This window comes from Cyanistes caeruleus, chromosome 1 (genome assembly GCF_971803275.1).
Source record: "Cyanistes caeruleus chromosome 1, bCyaCae1.hap1.1, whole genome shotgun sequence".
Taxonomy (NCBI): domain Eukaryota; kingdom Metazoa; phylum Chordata; class Aves; order Passeriformes; family Paridae; genus Cyanistes; species Cyanistes caeruleus.
Genome location: NC_141701.1, coordinates 145,573,221 through 145,594,301, shown reverse-complemented (window position 1 = coordinate 145,594,301; position 21,081 = coordinate 145,573,221). Strand labels below are relative to the sequence as shown.

The window sequence follows — 21,081 nt, the reverse complement described above, 5'->3', positions numbered from 1 at the left end:
GAGTCACGCTGCTGTGGTGTTGTGCTGCAGTTAACACAACTCAGTATGGGAAATTTGGCATCTTGCTTTCCCGAGGAAAAATGACTTAATGTTTGTTGGTTGTGTTTCCTGTCAACCAGAAAGTTCTGAAAATTAAAATAAACGATTTTGCAAAGCCTTGTAGTGTGCTGTGAGAGCCTTAGCAAAAACACAAATCAATTAGAACAGACCAAGCATAAGAGTCACAAACCTTTGGAGACCTTGGAGTCGCTTTTCCTGACAGCAGCATCGGTGCTGAGCCAGCTGCTGGCATTTCATGCCAAGAGCCCGAGCACCCTTCAAAGAGCAGTCATTCTTCAAACCACAGCTGTCCTAAGAAAGTGCTGGACAAAGGCCTGGGGAAATTAAAACTTTTCTTAAAAAATAAAAAAAGCAACTTCATGAAGATCAGATCAGGATTTCCATGGAGTTGTTTGTGGTTCAAGAATGTCTGAGAAACAGATCCCATTGGGAGAAGTGAGATGTCTCCCAGCTGCTTTGAGGACAGTTTCACAGCCTGTGGACTCTGCCTCCTGCCTCATCATCCAAGTCATGCCCATGGGTGTCAGCACAGGTTGCAGCTAGCCAGAAAGAAATAGTCAGCATTATAAAACATATATAAAAATCTCTTATTTTTCTGTTGTGTATCTTTCTCTGTACTTCTGTGTAAGTAACAATGAGGGCTCAAGCAAACAATTTTCCTCAAGTGTAAGAATTACACAGCTGTGGGGGGCTGGGGACTAATGCTAAAGTTTTGGATTCAGGATACTGATGGAGTTTAGGGCTGCATTTCTATGATGACATTATCACTCCCTACAACGCCCTGAAAGGTGTTTGTAGTTGGCTGGGGTCGACCTCTTTCACCAGGCAGCAGCTGGGAGAACGAGAGGACACAGTCTGAAGTTGTGCCAAGGGAGATACAGGTTGGATATTAGGAAAAAGTTTTTCATGGAAACAGTGATAAAATATTGGAATGGTCTGCCTGGGGAGGTGCTGGAGTCACCATCCCTGGATGTGTTTAAAAAAGACTGGATGTGGCACTCGGTGCCGTGGTTTATTTGAGGTGCTAGGGCTGGGTTGGACTCGATCATCTTGAAGGTCTCTCCAACCCAATGATTCTGTGATTCTGTGATTCTGTGAGTTCTGTGATTCTGTGATTCTGTGAGTTCTGTGATTCTGTGAATTCTGTGAGTTCTGTGATGAAGTAAGCTGGAGGGGTGGGGGTAACCAAGCACAGCTGATCACTGGTGTGGTTTATCAGTGTGCTCCCTGGCAGGGTTTTGGCCCATTACAGCAGGACTGCCCCAGGAATGCTGCAGAAAAGGCTGGTGTACAGTGTGGGCTGTTTGGCTGAAGAAGTTGTGTTAGGGTTGTGCTGCACTCCAAGGGTTTGGCTTTGGGGTGACAGGAGCATGCAGCCAGTCACCCCTGGGACAAGAGAACAGATTTTGGGTGGCTTTATTTACTGGTTTGTATTTACTTGTGAAACCAGGAATGAGATTTTCAGGAGATGAGATGAAGGGGACCGAGTATAAGAAATACTCTGGGCTGTACAGATGGGGACAAAGCCACTTAGCTGGGACAGAAGAGCCTCCATTCTGGATCCTACTCTCACAGCTTCAAATGTCTTTTTATCTAAAAGAATTGTGTAAAATTCAGTCCCACTTCTTTTCCCATTGTTTGACTCAGGTAAAATTTTTATCAGAGAATAATATTCTTTCCATAATTTTATTTAAGATCTTGGCTAATACTGCAATGTTAGAGACCTACATAGCAAAAATTATTTGATCCTAGAAACAACAGAAAATTAAAGGTAAAATTATCCCTTAAAGGTAAAATTATAACTATCATTTTCATATAAATATTAGTACAATGCTAAATTATGCAATTGCATTGTCTTTGAAACATCCATGCATGAAAAAATTTGTCTTTTTCAAAACTGTAAATAACTGGTGCTTGAAAATAAGTTGTGTAAAATCCATTTTTCCTCCCCACCCCCAGCTCTACATATGGATTTCATATTCCTCTTCCCCTGTCTCTGCAGCACATTGACCTTAAACCTTGGCTGTCCCTCACATTGCTCCCAAGCAAGTTATTTAGGAATTAAACTTTGGTTGCCTCATGTTTTCCTTCCTGTACCATTTAGAAACAAATTATTTGTAAACTAAATTATAAAAAAGCCTAGGAATTTATAAAATGGAACATTGAACAAAATTTTTAATGCTAACTTTCTACCTAGGGGGATTAAACACCTCACTATTTCTCTTATCGCAAATTCTTTTTTGGTCTTCAGAGTGATAAATTGAATAATATTTTAGGGGTTTTTTTTACTGAAATACAATTTCACTAAAAATTGTAATTGTCTTTTTACAAATGTAAGCAGAATGCCATTTTGTTAGAATTAGAGGAGATAAAAAAAGCTGAGAGGTTGTTTTGCCAAGCTCTCAAATGTTTCAGGAAAGCTTCTTTTCCTGTTTCTTGAGATCATAATTGTTCAATAAGTAGAGTAGGGAGGTGCCATCCTGGCATGCCTTGGCAATACCACTCTTTGCAGATGCTTTCTGCACGGGTCTGAGCTGTCCCAGGGCTCGTGTCTGTGGTGGCTCAGCTTGGAGGGAGTCAGGCTGTCAGAGCACCACAGAGGGAAAACTGGAGCTAGGCAAGTGCTGTGGCATAGAGGAGTCCTGGGATCAGTGATGTAGTCTATGGCATTTGGGCTTTTCATGGATTTGGTGAACACACAGACTCCTCTGGCATAAAATCATAAGCATCAAACCAAGTTTTACTGGGGCCCTGGCAGATATTTCACTCCAGGAGATGATTTGCTTCCATTTTAGCAGGTGAATGTGTGTGCTTATATCAAACACTGAAATAAAATCAAAGAAATGCTGTAGGTTTTATGGGCTCTGTCAGTATTGGGAATGGATCTTTAATTATGACTTGAATTACAGTAGCAGCTAAAGGGGCCCTGAGTGCCAGGTGCTATAAAAACATCTGGGTTACAGCACCAGAGTGAACCAAACTAATGGGGGAAAAGTGAAGGAGATTCATAAATTGACATTAAATCAAGGCCAACACAGCTCTTGGCTAAAAGTATCTGCAGTCACATATGTCCTGTGCCATACACAGGGGCAGTATTGCCATCTCTTGTCTCATGGCTGTGGTCAGAACACGACTGTGCCTTTGGCTGGAACCACTTGAGGTGCAACAGGTCCAGATGGTGTTTGCAGCTTGAATTTTGTCACCTTGAGAACAGGCTTCTGGCAGGGTTTCAGAGTCCACGTTCCAAGGTTCTTATTTATTTTCAGAGTTCCATGGACTCATTCTGTCCCTAAGCACTAGGAATAATTTGGGAATGTTTCAAATGGCAGTGTTGCTTATTTACATGCACTGTAAGGGCGTAGAAGGGTGTTGCAGTGTGGTTACTCAACCTGGGTACAAAATTCATGTGAAGTGCCAGTTCAAAACAGAGAGATGCTAAATTAATCTTTTAGTACTGCAAGGTCTGGAGGTAATCCAAAACCATTTCATCATAATGCCTATAAAAATGATGGGAAGTTATTAAATATCCATTTCTGCAATCCAGAACTGTTAGGAATTCCAGATATTACTGTATTTAAATCGTTTTGTGGATTTATTTTTCTTTTAAGTTCGTGACAGCACCAGGTTTTGTAGTTGACACAGACTGGCTTGGCTCCAGTGGAGCCAATGATCTGTGTCAGTCAATGCTAACTGAGGATCTGGTGCCTTCTGCTCTAAACTGTGGAAGACTTGTCATCTGTTAAAGCTACACTTAGGTGTGTGGGATGCAGATGGCATTCATTTTCTCCTGTTGGCTTTGTAATAGAAACATGTGAGACTAAAAGCTCTACCAAAGCATAAAACATGCAAGGTTTAGCTTTATGGGGAGCTGTAGGGTACAGCCTATTCCTCACTCTCAAACACCCCATTAGTGCCCAGCCTCTGAGCATTTGCCTGTGTGCACTTTGCAGATATAGGTGGGAGGAGAGGGAACCAAACAGAATGGCTTTAGGGCATTCATAAAAGAGCCTCCAAGAAGTGCAGGGCAGGAGAATGTGCTGCATTGTGTGCAGGGTAAAAGGTTTGTCTCACAGTGCTGGGGAGTAGGCAGCAAAGATGTTCACTGTTACTGAAGTCATTGCTCCCTATTAGTAAAAGCATCAACAGAAGATGAAGAAAAACATAACATAGTTGTCTTTCATCACCACAACAGGCAGATGGTTTTATCCCTCTTCTTTCTGTTGGGGTTTTGCAGGAAAGCCCACGTACATGCCATGCATGCCTCATTTGCAAAAACAGAGCAGGTTTTTATTCCTCTCACTCTGAAGTGTCACCTTTAGCACCTGAACAACCGAGTTTGCTGTAGCCTCGAGCTCAGGCCCTGTGTCTATCTGGAAACTGGTTGTTATTCAGCATCACACTCCAGCTGGAGCACAGCTCAGGGTGGTCTGTGGCACCAGAGGGCAGGGAGGCAAGTAGGGAGGAGAAGGAAAGGAAAGAAAATAAATAAAATATCCCCAAGCAAAAGGAACTCAGCTTGACTTCAGAGGTGAGAACGATGCAGTTACATGCTTATTATTGTTTATCTGTGCTATGATAATTCCTAAATTCTGTAGTGACTGAGGTTTCCTCTGTGCCAAGCAGGGTATCAAAAATGATTCCTGCCCATGAGGAACCTCCATCCTAGGTTTAAGGCAGGGGAGCAGTGGAGGAGCCAGGCAGGAGGATTGTGATGAGACAGAAATGCAGTATCAATCAGCAGAATAACCAGGAGTCCCAGTGAACCTCCTGCTGTAACCACTGCAATTCATCTAGTTTACTGCCATTATCATTGCAATTAGAGGTTCTTTTTTTGCAACATAAGGTTAATAATCTAATAATTGTATGGGTTACCCACTCCTCAGCTCATCTGTTGTATTGTTCAGCAGGTATAATTTGCTGCAATTTTGTATTATAAAGAACTAATTAGGAGCAAGATTATTTTTCCACTGAACTTCACAGGAGTTTTGTCTTGGACAGCAGTGCTCCTGTACCTTTTTATTCTGTACCACATTCTGAACTTGGAAAGCTGAGTTATCAGAGACACCACACTCACCCACATTTCATCAGACAGAAGTCCTAATGCAGAACCAGGTGGCATGAGTAAAAGGTATAATACACATTTTTCAATTAATAGTGTTAACAAGCTTGTTAGAAGAATTTTTTCTTTGCTGTGTTTGTGAGTGTAATATCTAAGGTCAAAAATTAAAAATAAATCAAAAAGAAGCAAGAAACAGAGCTTGCAAGAGTAGTGAGTATGGAAACTACAAAATTACTGCTATAAATCCCCATCCTGCCACCTCTGAGGCCAACAAAGCATCTTGCACCTGCTTTTATTACATACCATTAATTTATTGTATTTTCTTTCATCTTTTGCATCAGATTTACACCAGAGTAACTGAGTCCAGAGCTCAGTCTCCATGGCCCAGCGTCACCTGCTTCTGCAAGGAACCTCTAAATACAGCACCTGTATAAGGAATGTATACATTTCATATATCACACCTGGGATTTATTGTTATTGAACAAAAGTGGCAGCTCTGTGTTGAAAAAGACTAAGAGGCCAACCATGACTGTCTCACTGCTGATACTTCAAAGATTTTTGATCCAGGATGTAGAAGTTTTATTAAATAATACCCATACTTGGCAAGTGATGTCTATATTGTCCTTCAGCCATATAGACACGGTTATTAAAAAAAGAAAAAAGAAGTGGTGCTTGATGAGTTGTTTTAAGAAGCTATTATATTACTGTAATATGACCACTGTGCTGGCAGGCTTTTGGCAGGTTTCAAATAAACATGCCAGAAATAATTTTGTTGACAGCATCTTGGGTTGGAGCACATCCAGCCTTCATCCATAACATGTCAACACAGTGATTCTTTCACAGGCATGAAAATATGTCACTACAGATTTGTATTTTAGAGTCTTAAAATACTGTAGATGTCTAGATTAATGGTTCCAAAATCAACTTCACAGGTGGCTAGTGACGTTTTTCAATTACAAATGAAGATGTAAGTGATAGCATTTGCAGTTTTTAATATGCAGCATCAATGAAGTGTGCTTATGTAAAAACCTGGAAACATCTGGTTTACTTTCCAAATCCAAAATCAATTTAGTTTTCATGGAATATGAAGAAGGAGGTGAAAAACAAGCAGCAAAGCAGAAGGAGAAAAGCAGGCTGAAGGCTTTAGCTTGATTGCAGAGGTCATGAGGATGTGTTTGTGCTTCATGTGAGGCAGAGAGGAGGTGGTTCCTCCTGATGAGCGACTTCAATGTTTTCTTTCATGTTCTTTTCATCAGAGCAGAAACCATATGTGCTTGGTGTATTTCCCTTTGTGCCACATGCTCAAATTTCAGAATGAAATCCAAATTTGGTGTCTTTAGGATTAACACAAAGGGCATCTGCCTGCTGGTGGGTTTATGTCTCCACGTCTGTCTCTGGGTCTCTCAGGAACAGGCAAATTCCAGCTTTGAGCTCTGTGCCAGAAACTCACCCCTTGAGCTGCCACTTCAAGAACATCATTTATGTGCTTGAATCTGTACCTGCCTAGGGCTGAGTTAAACCCCTTCCTGGCTTCAGTCCCCAGCACAGAGGCTCCCCTGGGCAGTGTGAACACGCAGCTGATGCTGGTGGGAAGCCCCAGGGAAGGGTGCTGCCAAGGGCAGGGGGTGACACAGGCTGGTGGACCTGTAATTCCCTGGAGGGAAAAGATGGTCACAGTGACTGAGCAGCATCCCTCTGGAATGAACAGAAATCCAGACAGGAATCTGAGGCTGCCATGAATATGGGGTGGTGTGTCTGCAGTTTTGCTGTAAGTGATTCCATCAGAAGAGTCTTCAAGTAACTAAGAACAAAAGAACAGCTTTCCAAACCTGTCCTGAATAAAGCTGTTTGTTTTTCTTTGAAAAGTCATTTATCTCTCCTTACCTTTTACCAAGGGAAATTTCCTGGTGGAATTTTGAAAAGTGAAAATTTGCAGTGTATTAAACCCCAATATTTTGCTTATGAATAGTTTTCCTCCTCTTGATGCACTAGACATTCACAGCCTTCTTTTTGTTGAGATTTTGCTCAAATATTGATTGAATGCCTGGAGAATTAATGGGATTGACTTGATAATGGATTCAGTGGAAGTACAGCTGTCCTGAACACTCAAGTATGTGTGTGCATTTCTATCACACTGGGACTCATGGATGGGGAAATCACACTTAATGCAAGGTGTTACGAAGCTCTTGAACTACATCTGCTGTCGAGTGGTTTGTGGGGGTATTTCAGACTCCAACAATCTGGGTTTGTAGATGTTATTCAAGTCCACAAGCTAATTTTTTCTTCAATTTTAAAACTTCTGACCATTTGTGGTGAGAGTATAATGTTATTTTCAGGGCTGTGACTGTTGCCATCAGTTCTGTAACACTGTCAGTGTTTTACCTCTGTCCCAGGACACTCAGGGCTTGGCTGGGTTTCTCACCTGCTTCTCCACAGTTCTCCTGTTTCTCTCTAGACCCCCCCATATGCTGCTGTGAAAGAAAGAATATTCCTGCCACTTAATAAGAAGCCCTGCATTATTTCCCTGGCTTATTTATAAACTTGCCTCCCTTGGAAAGCCACAGACTGTCTTTTGTGCCTTTTTGCAACACATGAAAATTTGAGAATAACAGCTTCCTAAAAGTGGTGCTGGAGGACTAAATTGATTAACATTTGTATTCATATTTAGGATAAATAATCTGTAGAAATGGAAGTATTTATTCTCCTTTCTTGTTGCAAAAATGGCATTCCTCAAAACTCCTGACCTACTTTTCAAATTTTTCTCCAGTAACGATAGTAAACTATAAATTTGTTCCTTCTAATTATTTTTCATTTCAAATAGAAAGCCAAGTACAAACAAGGGGTAGAGAAGGAGGGGAGGGTTTTCTCACCTCTACTCCTCTTTGCCAAAAGGAAGAGAAGCCTCATGTCTTTTCTTTAATTAGAATAAATGATGGAGTGCATCAGCTGTTTAATGCCTCAAACTTGGCTTTCCATTGCAGATTTATAGCTTTTGTAGTGGCTAGATCCCAAAACATATAGAAAGTGAGCCTAGACATTATCTTTTTCTGTAAAATGAGTTCTAGGGAAAGAATGAAAAATATTTCCTGGAATCTTCTGAAAACAAAACTGTGAGGTTTGCCTGACCTCCCTCTTCCAGTTTTGCTGCTGTGTATAAAAAACAGAAGTAAAGCAAACTCTGAATAACAGAAGAACCTAATCTACTAGAAAGCTTTTTGTTTTCATAAAAAATTTAGAATGGAAAAAAAATAGTCTTTTAAAGAAGTACCATAAGCTCTGTTTTAGACAGACCATTCCTCATACTAAAGGAAATGAGGCAAAAAACCTAAATAGATGAGTTTCACAAGGAGGAGGAGCATCCAGAGTTGTTCTGGCTGTGAGACCACATCCCTTGAGTGAATTCAGCCTCCCAGAAAAGTGCACTAATATTTCATACAGCTCCTGTGGGTGCTTCAATGCTTGCATGAAATCACATATAGTGCAAAATGCTAAGAGGAATCCAGCAAAACACATGAAAGTGCAATAAATTTTTAAGATCTTGGGAATGCCAACACAGCGCTTCATAAAAGCCTCAGTCCTGAGAGCAGGGGTGCTGTATACATTGTAGGCAGAACATATGGTGCAACCTCAGTGCAGTCAGAGCTAATCAGTGAGTGGTGATGGAGCTTTATTCTGAAGTTTTAAGGACGTGATTAAATTTAATGTATATACTAGACAAGAAACCTGTCTTCAGTTCCTCAGACCTCCCAGCCTAGGTGCACACAGTATGCCCTGAGGAGATGTCATGTTTTCTGGGAAGGCAGGAAAGTTCACCAGGGGGATATCCTTATTGATTTTTATCTCTGTGCATGCCCCTGTGAATTATTTATCTTCCTGTATGCTTCTCTGACATCTTATTATGAAAGTCTCTTGAAGGTTACTGTAAAGCTCCTCATTCCCAGACTTAATGAGGGTTGGTAGGAAATGGGTGTTGATGAGTGGGTTTGGATGAGTGCTGGGATGGGGGCTGGTGCCTGTGTGCCAGGAGGTGATGGGGAGTGTGGGTTCCACTGCTGAGCCACCTGTGGGTGCACTGCATTTATTTGCTGTGTAATTATTTGGGATGAATTCAATTAATTCCACCATGAGCTATAAGAGTGTGAACTGTTTTTGGCTGAAGGGTGTCACCCACCGTGGTCGCAGGCTGCAGTTCTGTACATTGCTGTCTGGATTCTCTGCTCATTTCCTTGTCTAAGTGCCCTTTTCTAAATGTTCATCTTCTTTTGATGTTTCTAGGAGCTGGTGGGGAGTAATCCTCCTCAAAGAAACTGGAAAGGAATTGCAATTGCCTTACTTGTTATTCTCGTTATCTGCTCGCTGATTGTCACCTCTGTCATACTCCTGACACCAGGTATTTATAACCTTTAACTCGCTTCTGTTTTCCTTCTGTAATTTTACACTTCGGAGAGTAAAGGGATTGCAAACTAACTGCAAAGTCGAGATCAAAGGAATCCTCCTTCCTCACTTTATCTCAATGTGATGCTGAGTTCAAGGCCATTCTTAGGTAGATTGTTTTAAGGTTTTACATTTCAGTTCAGAGATCAGGGCTGCTGACCTGAGGGCACAAGTCTGGAACTCGATTGCCTAAACATGGATGGGGAATGTCATTTTAGATGTGCCAGGGTAGGAGAGGAGCCCACATAGGGCAGTCAATGAGGGCGCAGAAGTCCTGAAATTCGTGTCCACGTGGAGCAATAGTTGCCAGTTGAGTGTCATATCCTGGACCATTGAAAATGGCATTGGATACCTATGCCTTGGCACCTAAATCCCATCCCATTCACTGGATTGATTTTTAGTTGAGATCACAGTGTTTTCAAATTTCAGATAATGATACACCAGACAGTACTCACCCACAGCAAATAATTAGTAACTTTCCAATAAGGAATTCTTCAAGTTAATCCCCTTACCAAGTTTCAGCAAAGTTCTGAGCACATAACCTCTGTAAATTTCTTCTTTTACAGTTCCTGCTGATGTTGTAGGCTTGAATTTTAATGTGGTGTCATTATGATTATTGATTATTATGTATTTATACAGCCCTGTAAATTTCCAGGCCTACTTAGGGAGTAGAAATAAAACGCCTTTGCAGCACTGACAAGATTGTGAGCTGAATATGAAAAGACAAACAAAATGAGAGACAGACAAAGAAAAAAGAATTCAGTGTCAGAAAGGGTGAGGAGCTACAAAACACAGGGGGAGGCAAAGGTCCCCTGCTTAGGGATGTAGAGGAGAAGAACAGGAACTCCTCCTTGGATGGGTACATGTGAGCTGTAGAATCCAGGAACAGCAGGACAGAGAGCGCAGAGCTGAGGAGCAGAATGGAGGCAAGAGAGAAATCAAAGTGGAAGAGCCCAGGGTAGTGAGGTGGAAAAATGAGACAGAAATTATGGGGCAAATATTTCCAGCTCATTACCTGCAAAATACATACAGTCCAGCAGGTCTAGGCCATCTTCCCTGACAAAATTCTTATCCCACAGTCCTGCTGTGTGAGGAACTGGAGGTAGTGACAAACCAAGAAATACAGCAGTGCATTGAGTTACTTTGAAAATGAGTGAAACAATCAGTACATTTTGTTTTAGTTATTTATTTTCATGCCATATTCAGTTTATTTAATGTTATCCTGAAGTTTTCAATGCAAATTTAAGTACCATGTGGTCATGCCAGAATAACGATGTAATGAAATTAAGGTTACACTTAATTAAAGATCATTTATTAAATTAATTTTGCTGGTGTTCAGATTCAACATCTTTGGACAGTGGTGTTCATCTCTGAGATGTTTTGGGGCATGGTGTGTGGACCACACTCACATCAGGCACAACTTATTAGGTATGCAAATGTTGTTTGCAATTTTACAGAAGCACAGACTTTTCAAAGATGTACATGAAAGCCTGGATTGCTAAATCCATACCTGTGAGTCTCACCAAGTTCTCTTGAAGCTAAGGCACTGCCTAGATGGGACCATGGGTGTCACTTCCATCAAAATCCAAAAACATTAAATCCACTGGCTTGCCTTGATGGACAGTGTGGGTTACCCTGTCATGGTATGAAATCAGGTTTGATAAGCAGGACTCTGAGGCTTTGCTGGCTGTGACCAATGGCTGAATTCTCCTTTAGGTCTTTTTCAATATCTCCCAGAATAATCTTCTCCATAATTTTACCAGGCACAGGGATGTCACTAACAGTTGTTTCCAGGGTCCTCCTTCTTCTCCTTCTTGAAATACCCACATTCAGTTACAAATAAAATTCAGAAGTGTATTTGTTTATATATATATATATATTTTATATGCATGCACAAAGACATCTTCCTTTTGGGGTGTGTGTGCACACACATGCACACATATAAATCACACAGTTTTTATTATGTACCCAGCAGCACCTCCAGATAACAGTGCTGAGAGAGTCTCCGTGATTAAAATTTAGGAATATGCAAAGTCATTTCTGTGCTGAAATTTCCATTCATGTTTTTTGATATTTCTAATTACCTGATCTGCCGGTAAGCTGGGTTTAGGTTGCTTTTTTCCCCTGTTGATGTTTCAGAATTGTGTTCTACATGTACAGACAAAACTCTGAGCTCAGTACTGCTCCTGTTTTTATTATGGATCCAAAGTGCTTCATGGTGAGACTATGCCAAGGGTAAATTACAGAGTTTAGGTTGCTGCTGTGGCTTGGCAGCAGCTGAGTTCAGTCTTCTTCTAAGCCACTGGAACTTGTTATGAGGTTGGGCTGTGACAGAAGGGATCAGGAGGCTCATTTCATGGGCTAAGTGGGACTCTGAGACTGGTTTGACAAATGTGAAAATATCACATTGCTAATCCCAACTGGGCATGGCATGTCCCAGCAATGTAGGAGTGGGGAGGGTAGAAGAGCCTGTCCAAAAGGAGAGGCAGAGTCTGCATTTCTCTGCCATAAAATAGTTCTCTGGAAGAAGAAATGTTTATCTTTTGGTAGTCAAACTGAAAATTAAGTGATGGATATGTGAACAAGAGGTGAAGAAGGGGCAGGAGCACAGTGAAGGAAGAAGGTGGAACAGTTCTGTGGATGTTCAGGGGGAGCTGCCAGGTGTGAGTGACATCAGGAAATAAACAAACCAAACAAACAAAATCTCCTCTTCAATGCAAAAGCCTCCAAGGGGGTGATGCAGTCTGGCATGGGTTGTAGTACCTGAGGATATTCAAATGTTTTTAATTCTTCCTTCTAATGATATTGCTGGAGTCCAGCCTGATGCTGTCACACCAGTACAAATAACCTTTTGCATTTTACCTCTGAATCCTTCCTTTTTCCTGTCTCAGTCCTCTTCCTGTCTGGGAAACCATTTTTCTCTCAGTATTTTGGGGCTGGATGTAGGCCTGTTTTGCAGTGCAGTACCAAGGCATGAAGGGGAGAGATGTTTTCAAACCAGTGCTGAATATCATTCACTGCCTGATTCCAGATAGATTTTGGACATATATGGGGTAGAGTGCAGCATCCAGGCATATAGTCCATGCCCAAACATGAAAAGTGACTACCTGGACCCATAACCTGGTCTAATACTGGAGAGCCTGGGTCATCTCTCAGGAAGACTCCTGAAATGTCAGGAGCAACAGGTAAAGTGGGAAGTGGGGAAGATTTGTTTAGCAGGGCAGATTATGATTAAAATATTTAATAATTGGGGAAAAGGAGGATTTGTATGTCTCTTCCAGATTATTTTTCAAATCAGCCCAAACCTTTAAAGGTTTTAACTCTGGATTCAGAAGGGCTGAAATCCCTACTGGTTTGGGTTTCTTAGGGGCAGGTCACTCACCCTGCTCCAAGATCATCACAAAAACTGGGAGCAGTGGATGTGGCATTCAGCAGGCACTGTAATTAAAGTGGCTGGGAGCTATTACTAGCTAATGTTTATGTCTTATTTTATAGAATCCTAAAAACATCTCAACATTTCTATGATTTGTATATTCTTTGATGACCAACATTCTCAAAAGAAGCAGTAATTAGTGGAAGCTTACATTTAATTACACTATGGGGCACCACACCTACACCACTGCCTGTGCTGAACTTCTCCAGTTGCATGGTGTGTGAGTCCTACCAATCCAGTCACCTTTGAAAAATGTCAATTTATTTATACAAATTATAACAGTGTTGTCCTGAGCCTTTCTTAACTGGCAGCTCCTCATTTGTCACAGCATGTGGCACCTGTGCAGGTCCCATTCCATTGTTTGGGTATTTATATCTATATAAATATATATCATAGACATATTATTTTATATTTTATTAATTTATATATTTATATAATTATATATTTTATTTATTTTATTTTATTTATTAATTATTTTATAATTATCTACTTATATAAATATCTATATTTATATATGTTATTTATATTTTAACATATATTTTTCTGGTTTTATATATATATATATATATATATATATATATATAAAAGCTGAAATGAGGATTCAGTCCTACAGAAATTTTGAATAAAATAAGGCCTTCCCAAATTCCATTAGACATTGTGCTTAGGAAGAGGCTGATTTTTCATACATCTGTTCCTGATATTTAAAGCTTTCTGGAGATATACATCACATTTGCTCCTTTCAAATCTGACCTTTTAGTTGAAAAAAAAAAGGAAGTACACCCTAATCCATATTAAAATTTTTGCAAAATCCATAAGAAACATTTCTCAGAAGTGGTGCTGAGCTAGTCATTTTGGTAGTCATAAGTTGCATCAAATGCATGACTATTAGCAGTGCATAGCATTAATTCCCAGCATGCTGCTGACAGTCAGAGGCATTGCCTAGAAAGCTTTGTAGCTCTTGTGATACTCAGGGCAAGGCCCTGTCCTTTGACCAGCTGTGCAGGAGAGCAATTTGTTAGTCATAGTTCCATATAAATGTATATTTTACACCGTTACAAACAGGTGGGATATTACAGGAGGGAGAAAGGCTGCCTGCCCTGTCTGGCCACTGCCTTTTGGGTACAGAGAGGTCATCTGGGGGAAAAGAGGGGTTAGGTCTGCCCAAGGATCAAGTAGGTATGCTGAGGTGGGAGAGGAGCTCCTGGTGTGCCCCCACAGAGAGATGGGGACTGTCCCTCACATGCAGTGCACAACAGGCCAGGAGGAGTGTGAGGAAAGCTGCTGATACCAGCTGAGCACCAGCCGTGATGGAAAGCAAGGGGGGCACCCAAAGGTGCCCTTCTGACCTATCAAGCAGCCTCTGAACATGGCTGGAGTTGAGAAAAAGCTTGAAAGAGAAGAAGCAAAACAGACAGCGAGGCCAGCTCCTTGCTCCTCTTTGAGTTTTCTGGATTTGTGGAGGATCTTTGTTGGTTTTGTGTTCTGGAGAGCCACGTGAACAGCTCAGCCCAGGTTTGTTTGGGTGCACTGACTGCAAGGAGGAAGAGCAGGCAGATGAACCCGAACACAGGGTTCCTGTCACGCCTCTGAAATTGAATCAGAACCAATATGGACATGATTTCTGCCTCAGCACAGAGCTGTGATGTTTGGATGCTGGGTTTGTGACTTGGCACTCAGATCTCAAGTCCCTGTGCCCTGTGCATGGCTGCCACGCTGCCATCTGGATCTGCTGGGTAGGGGGATGTGAATGCAGAAAAAAAAGGTGGTACATGCTTAGTTCTGTCCTTCCATGAGCCCAAAGTAGCCTCCAGGTCCCTGCAGCTGGGTGTAGACAGCACAACCTGTCCACTGCTGCTTTAGACACCCTGAGGCACACGTAGAATCTGCTGCTCAGGACAGAGTGGCTTGCCTGACCCCACATTTCTTCTTCCATAAATGTCTCCATTAGGGCCAGAGAAATGGAGCAGATGTTCTTAAAAAGCCCTCTGACCTACCTGCCTGTTAGAGGAGAGGTCAGTAAATATTATTATTTTTTTTTTTTGTATTACTGAAATTCAGTGATGGATTTATTATTTAGTTTCTGTGTTTTTCCCCCAGCTCTGTGACTGAGGTGAATTTAGTCCATGGCCCAGCCGAGGAATTCTTGCAGCTCTTAGAGCCCAAGGCAGGGGACAGGAAGGGAATCTCACCTCATCCCTCAGGGAGTTTCCTAAGTGTGCAAGGTCCAGGTGCTGCCTCTGTCTCTTCCTGCTGTTCCTCAGCAGGAGCTGCAGTGCTGTGCAGGACCAGAGATGGTGCAGCTCCCAAACTGCCTGTCCCCATCCTGCACACAAAGGAGGAACAGGAAGAGCTTCCCACCCTGCTTCTTCCCAAGTCTCCAGCACAGAGCTTTGCTTGTGCCTGTCCCTGTGCCCTCATGGGGAGAAGAGAGTGCCTGTGTTCTTCCAGAGGGCATTTGGGAAGCATCTCCTGGAACAGGCACAAGCCCTAGGGCTGTGTGGGGGCACCTGCCCCACCTGTGCTCCCTGGGTATCCAGTTCTGGGGACTTGCACCACGGTGAAATTAATTGTAATGATTTCCTGGGGTCCTTGTCACCAATATTTTCCATTTTAATATATAAAATTATGCAGAATAACTTGGCATAGCTCTGTCACACAGAGGGATTTGGCTGAGGACTTGTATTAATGGGTTCTGGTATTTGGAATCCACAGTGAACAGTGTGGTTGAAGTCTCAGCCAGACTAGGGAAAAATATGAATGTTGAAGAATATAATTTAATTTGGTAAAAGTGAAAGTTTGTTCTGAAACACCTTTTAGTGGAACAAAACACTGTTGATAGGTATTTTTCTGTCATCTCAGGTAGCTCAGGGCCTTGAATTTAGTACAGCAAAGAAGACTTTTTCCACAAATTAGTACCTTCAGGGTCTGATTCCACTTTTCTAATCATAAGTGTGCAGTGTAAGTTTAGCACTAAACAATATTAAAGATATCTGAGGCTGCCAATAAACCTCAGGCATGAGGATTCTGTCGTGAGGAAAGATGCTGAAACACACCTTCCTGCTGTGGAAATACCCAGAATGTGGCCTCCTCTTTTCTTTAAAAGACCAAATGTACTTAAAGCTGACTGAAAGGTTTCCATGAAAATATTATTTTGTCAAAAAATTGAATGTTGTCAACAAATTTTTCATAGAGGGTGACTGCTTATCAAAACAAAAAAAAAAAAAAATTACAGTTGATGGGAGGAAAGGGAAGAGGGAACATATTAATCAAAAATTTTTGGGTATTCAAAGTTGTTGGTTTTTCTCTAAAATTTTCAGCTTTGATATTGCCATGTTTACAAATGAAACTCTACATCCTTTCAGTAAAAACTAAAATTAGTATGGGCCAGCTATGCAACACCTAAGGATTAAGGGTTATGTCTCATAGACTTTTCAAAAATACCTCTGCAACCAAATGTCTGATTGCCATGGAATATCTTTTGTGAATTTCAGAAGTAATCTGTATGAGCCCTTATAAGGTCAAACACCTTTCCAGCTATGGTTTTATGTTAAAATTTGTAAGGAAATAAAAGTATAAACAGTAAAATATTGGCCACTTCTAATAGTTTTTAAAAGTATTTAAAAGTATTTCATTTATATAGTACTTACTAAAGTATTTAAATTATTTAAAGTATTAAATACTCTAAATAAAATTTAAAATAAAAATAAATAAAATAAAATAAAAAATCAATTTAAAATAAAATACTTACTAAAGTATTTTAAAATAAAGTAGTGTGTGGTTTGGACCATTTCTTGATCTGTTTGTAGTTATTAAGACCAGGCATGTATAGCAAGGAGGGTTTTGTTAGTGAACCATTAGGGGGTCCTTTTATAACACTGACATTGGGAAGGGATTTCTGTGTGACACAAAGCTTAATGTGGGCTGTTTCCAAATGAGATATGACATATCACTATTCACAGTTTCTCTGCTTTCAGATACATCTCAAAGTTGAATTAATGTTAGTTTATTTTTGAATGTTTTACAGTTGAAGATAACAGCTTGTCTCAGAAGAAGAAGATAACAGTGGAAGATCTTTTCAGTGATGATTTTAAGATTCATGACCCAGAGGCTAAATGGATAACTGGTGAGTTCTGAGCACTCTGTAGTATCTTTGCTTTGCTTCCTTGCTCCCTGGCCATTGCCTTTTTTATGTCATTTTTAATTCCTCCAGTTCCTTATGTTGCTCCTGAAATTACAGGATCAAGGACTGTTTAGGGTTGGAAGGGACCTCTGGGGATCACCTTGTCCACCTCCTAGCTCCAGCAGTGAGAGCTGTTTGCCCAGGATCATGCCCTCAAATTCCTATTTTCAACCTTCAAATTCCTGTTCCAGTTTTCCTCCTGTTAAACACACAAACACCACTGTTCTAACTTTTTATCTAGGGCTGCCCAGTGGGCTCATAGATAGGCATGGAAAACTACAGCCTTTTTCTCCAAGAGCATCCAAGACTTAGTGAGTGATGTAACACATGGTTGGAAGACATGGATGGAGCAACAGCAGTGATTATTTTACCATAAACAAAACATCAAATCTGTTTTTCTGCTGGCAGAGAGGTGAAACAATGCTAAACAACAGGCAAACAGTGGTCCAGCAGCATCTGGGCTGGGGCTTGCACACAAGCCATGTGCTCTTTTCTTCCTCTGCTGCCTTACACTTTCCAGCCAGGGGAAAGCCAAGTAATACTTGCATTAATGCATGTTGGGTTTGCTGGAGTGGAGCTACTTTGGGGGATGTAGATTCCAGCTCTCACTGGAAACTGCCACAGTCAGAACAAGCTTTGGCGAGAATAAAATGATTTGTGGTGTGCTGTTCAATTGAGTTCCAGTCCAACTCCTATTATCATGGAAGTTATTAGCTTTTCTTTTGAATTAAATGGGGAGCTGGATCAAGTCCTTCCTCGTGTTTAGCCTTCCTTGTCTGCTGTGCCCATTGGGAACAATTTTAATACCTGTAATGAAAAGAGAGAGTGTTAAAGGGTAGTGCTGAATTAACACATTCCCCAGCTGCAAGTGCTGCCACCCTCTCAAAGAGAGGGGAAAGCTGTTGCAGACAATAAACACCTTCACAAACACACCTGCCAGAGTGCAGGAGCTGTTTCCAGGTTCTGCTCTCCATGGGAATGGCGCTTCCTACAACAACTTTCTGGGAATGATGATGGAAATAGCTGCATTGCAGTTCAGGATTTTTTTTTCTAGCATCCTTTTCCTTTAAACACAGATATCCTGATGGCTGTATTGAAGGAAAATGTGTTTTATTGAGACTTTGACTGCTATTTTCTTTATTTGCTGGAGTATATCAAACGGAGCATAGTGGAGGGAATTCCAAACAATTAACTAAACTTTTGCGGGAAAAGAGAATGAATTATTGCCACAGACCTGGTATAATATCCCCTCACTCATGAGTATCACTCTATGTGGACATAAGGCTTGTTCTCCACAACTGCAGTCTGCTGTGAAAAAACAGCATTTCCTTTGCTCTTTCAATTATGGTCAAATACTAAAGTCATATAGACTTTTATTAGGATTCTGATCTTGAGTATTTTAAAATCCATATCTTGTCCTCTCAGGTACCCTTAATGATTCCAGTGCTGTCTTGCCTCTGAAATTGCTACAATATTGTTTCTGTAAGGGACAAAACACAAAGACATCTTGTGAAAACATACACAGAAATTTTAGAAGTAGTTACTCTCTTGTTTTGATATTGACAAACACTGACACTGGTTTTAATACATCTAAATAGATAGATGTACTAAAACAGATACCCTGCAGATTTTCCCAAGGGTAACTTAGCATTTAAGGGCAAGATGCTGATGTACAATGTCATCCATCCAAGGACCCAGAGCCATTTTACAACATTAATTGCTTTTCTGTATTATAGTTGGATTTTTCACAGCTTTCAAAGCTGGCTAAGTGGTGAAATTGTGAATATGATGATAGACCAGTAGCCAGATTCCTAAGCACATGTTGTTATTGGTCTCTTATTTTTCAGTATGCAAATGAAAGACTCCAAAAATGCCAAAGCCAAACTAATTAACTTAGTATAACAAGATTGCTGGAAGGCCTTAGCAAAAGAAAAAATGGCATATTTGGGAATAGCATATTACAATTGGATGACAGCTTACAAGCCTAGCTGATGCATTGCGGGGATCCGCACAGTTGTTAAAATAGAAGTATATAAATATAAAATAAATGGGAAACTGTTGTGTGCCCTTTCCCTTCTTCTCCTGTGAATCATACAGAAAATATCACAGTCATTCAGAGCTCTGCAAAATTCAGTCCTCCTGTCTCATCAGAGTTCTGTTTCCTTCCTTTCCCTCTACATTATTTCAGAAGACAAGAGGCTAGTGGCCGGAGATGAAGCTTGCTGCATGTTTAGGAGTCTTTTAATCATCTGAGGGATTTGCAGCCAAAATAATTCAGTCAGTAAAATACCTGTGCTCTTCCCAGTAAGCAAGGGGATGATTCAAACACTGAATGAGGAAGGTTTTTTCTTTGTCTAGAGTGAGTCTTAGAGCAAGTGTTTTAATAAAGAAAATATTTGTATTCAAGGTCACACTTAAAAGTATGCTGAAAATTCCACAAAATTGATGCAATGAGCTCATACTTAAGTATTTTCTTGATTCTCAGTGTGCATGTGGAAAAACAACATATTCCTCACTCAATAGTTTTGTGTCATTCTATTGATTTTAAAGGACCTAGCAAAAAAGAAAAGAAGCAGTCTCAAAGCTGACATAAATACACTTCCAGTGTAAAGATTACAGGCTTTGTCTCAGCTTTCAATCACAACTTGTGACTCATTTGTGGATATATTTACATTTTTTTAAATTGGAATTGCAATTAAATTTACTTGCACAAAGTGAGAGGTGTGGCAAAGTTGTAAATTTGAACATTTTACAATTTTTGTGATGCTGCTGTAAATTCAAATTTCAGTTTGCATTTTTATCCACTGTTTTAGGGAGAGGAAAGAATACTTTGTTTAATTAGCATCTACCTTCTCCTGCCCTGACCACTGTTGTCTTTGACTCTGTTAAGAGCGATCCAGAGAGGAACACAAAGTGACAAGCCAAGGGGGAATGGCTTCAAACTGACTGACAGCAGGTTTAGACTGGCTATTAGGAATAAATTCTTTACTGTCAGGGTGGTGAGGCACTGGAAGAGGCTGCCTAGAGAAGCTGTGGATTCCCATGGATGTGTTCAAGGCCAGGCTTGGATGGGGCTCTGAGCAACCTGGGACAGTGGAAGCTGTCCCTGCCCATGGCAGGGATTGGAACTGGCTGATCTTCAGATGTCTTCTAACCCAGGCCATTCTGTGAGTCTGTGATTCTTTGACTAGAATGGATTGCTCCAGAGCTTATTTCTGTATCCACTGCTATTTGTTAGGTTTTCCTGTAGTGTGAGTAAATGCTGACTTTATTGCGGGGGTTTCATTTTTCCCGGCAGCATGGCATGTATGTTATACTATAGTAGGTGTAAAGCAGTGAAGTACAGGAAGTTTGGGGTTCTGCTGGTGATTAATTGGCACCCTCCTATCCAGCAGTCCAAGTTGAAATAATCTGTGTCTCTGTTCCAGCCCCATTCATCCCACACCTCCTGTACTCTTCTCCTCATCACTCCATGCCTCTCACTCTGTGCTGAACTTCCCTTTCCTGTACAGCTATAATTATATTGTCCACATATTTAAGAAGCATATGAGCTCCAATCAGTGGCTCTTTTCATACTGTGTATCTTAAATATAGTATTTGAACATTTCCTTGTTTTCATATCCTCCTCCATAGCCTGTCAGGAGTGTCCTGTGCCGGCCTTTCGTCAGCCCTCTCCCAGCTGACAGGTGGCTACTCGTTAGTCTAGACCCTAATTGTTTAGCAGTTCTGCTCATGAGCACCACATTACCTTGTAATTAGGCTTCCCAATTACTGGCTTTTCCTGTAATTTCTCTCACACAGCAGTTTAGCTCAGGTTTCTGAAAAGCTCAAAGCTCATTGCTCAAAAAGTGCAACATTCTTGTAATGTTCAACAGAAAACAGGATAAAGAAATGTGTTGTCATTTTGTGCTGAAG

At 40.9% G+C, this 21,081-nt stretch overlaps 1 protein-coding gene across 5 annotated transcripts in view; it reads left to right on the top strand.

The window, feature by feature from the left end:
* DPP6 (dipeptidyl peptidase like 6) overlaps positions 1-21,081 on the top strand; it is a 539,779-nt gene that overhangs the window by 363,672 nt on the left and 155,026 nt on the right. For all 5 annotated transcript variants that reach the window (XM_086865510.1, XM_086865515.1, XM_086865495.1 and 2 more), the window contains exons 2-3: positions 9,395-9,509; positions 17,011-17,109. In XM_086865510.1, coding sequence (XP_086721636.1) covers positions 9,395-9,509; positions 17,011-17,109 — 214 coding nt within the window. The remainder of the gene's footprint in view (positions 1-9,394; positions 9,510-17,010; positions 17,110-21,081) is intronic.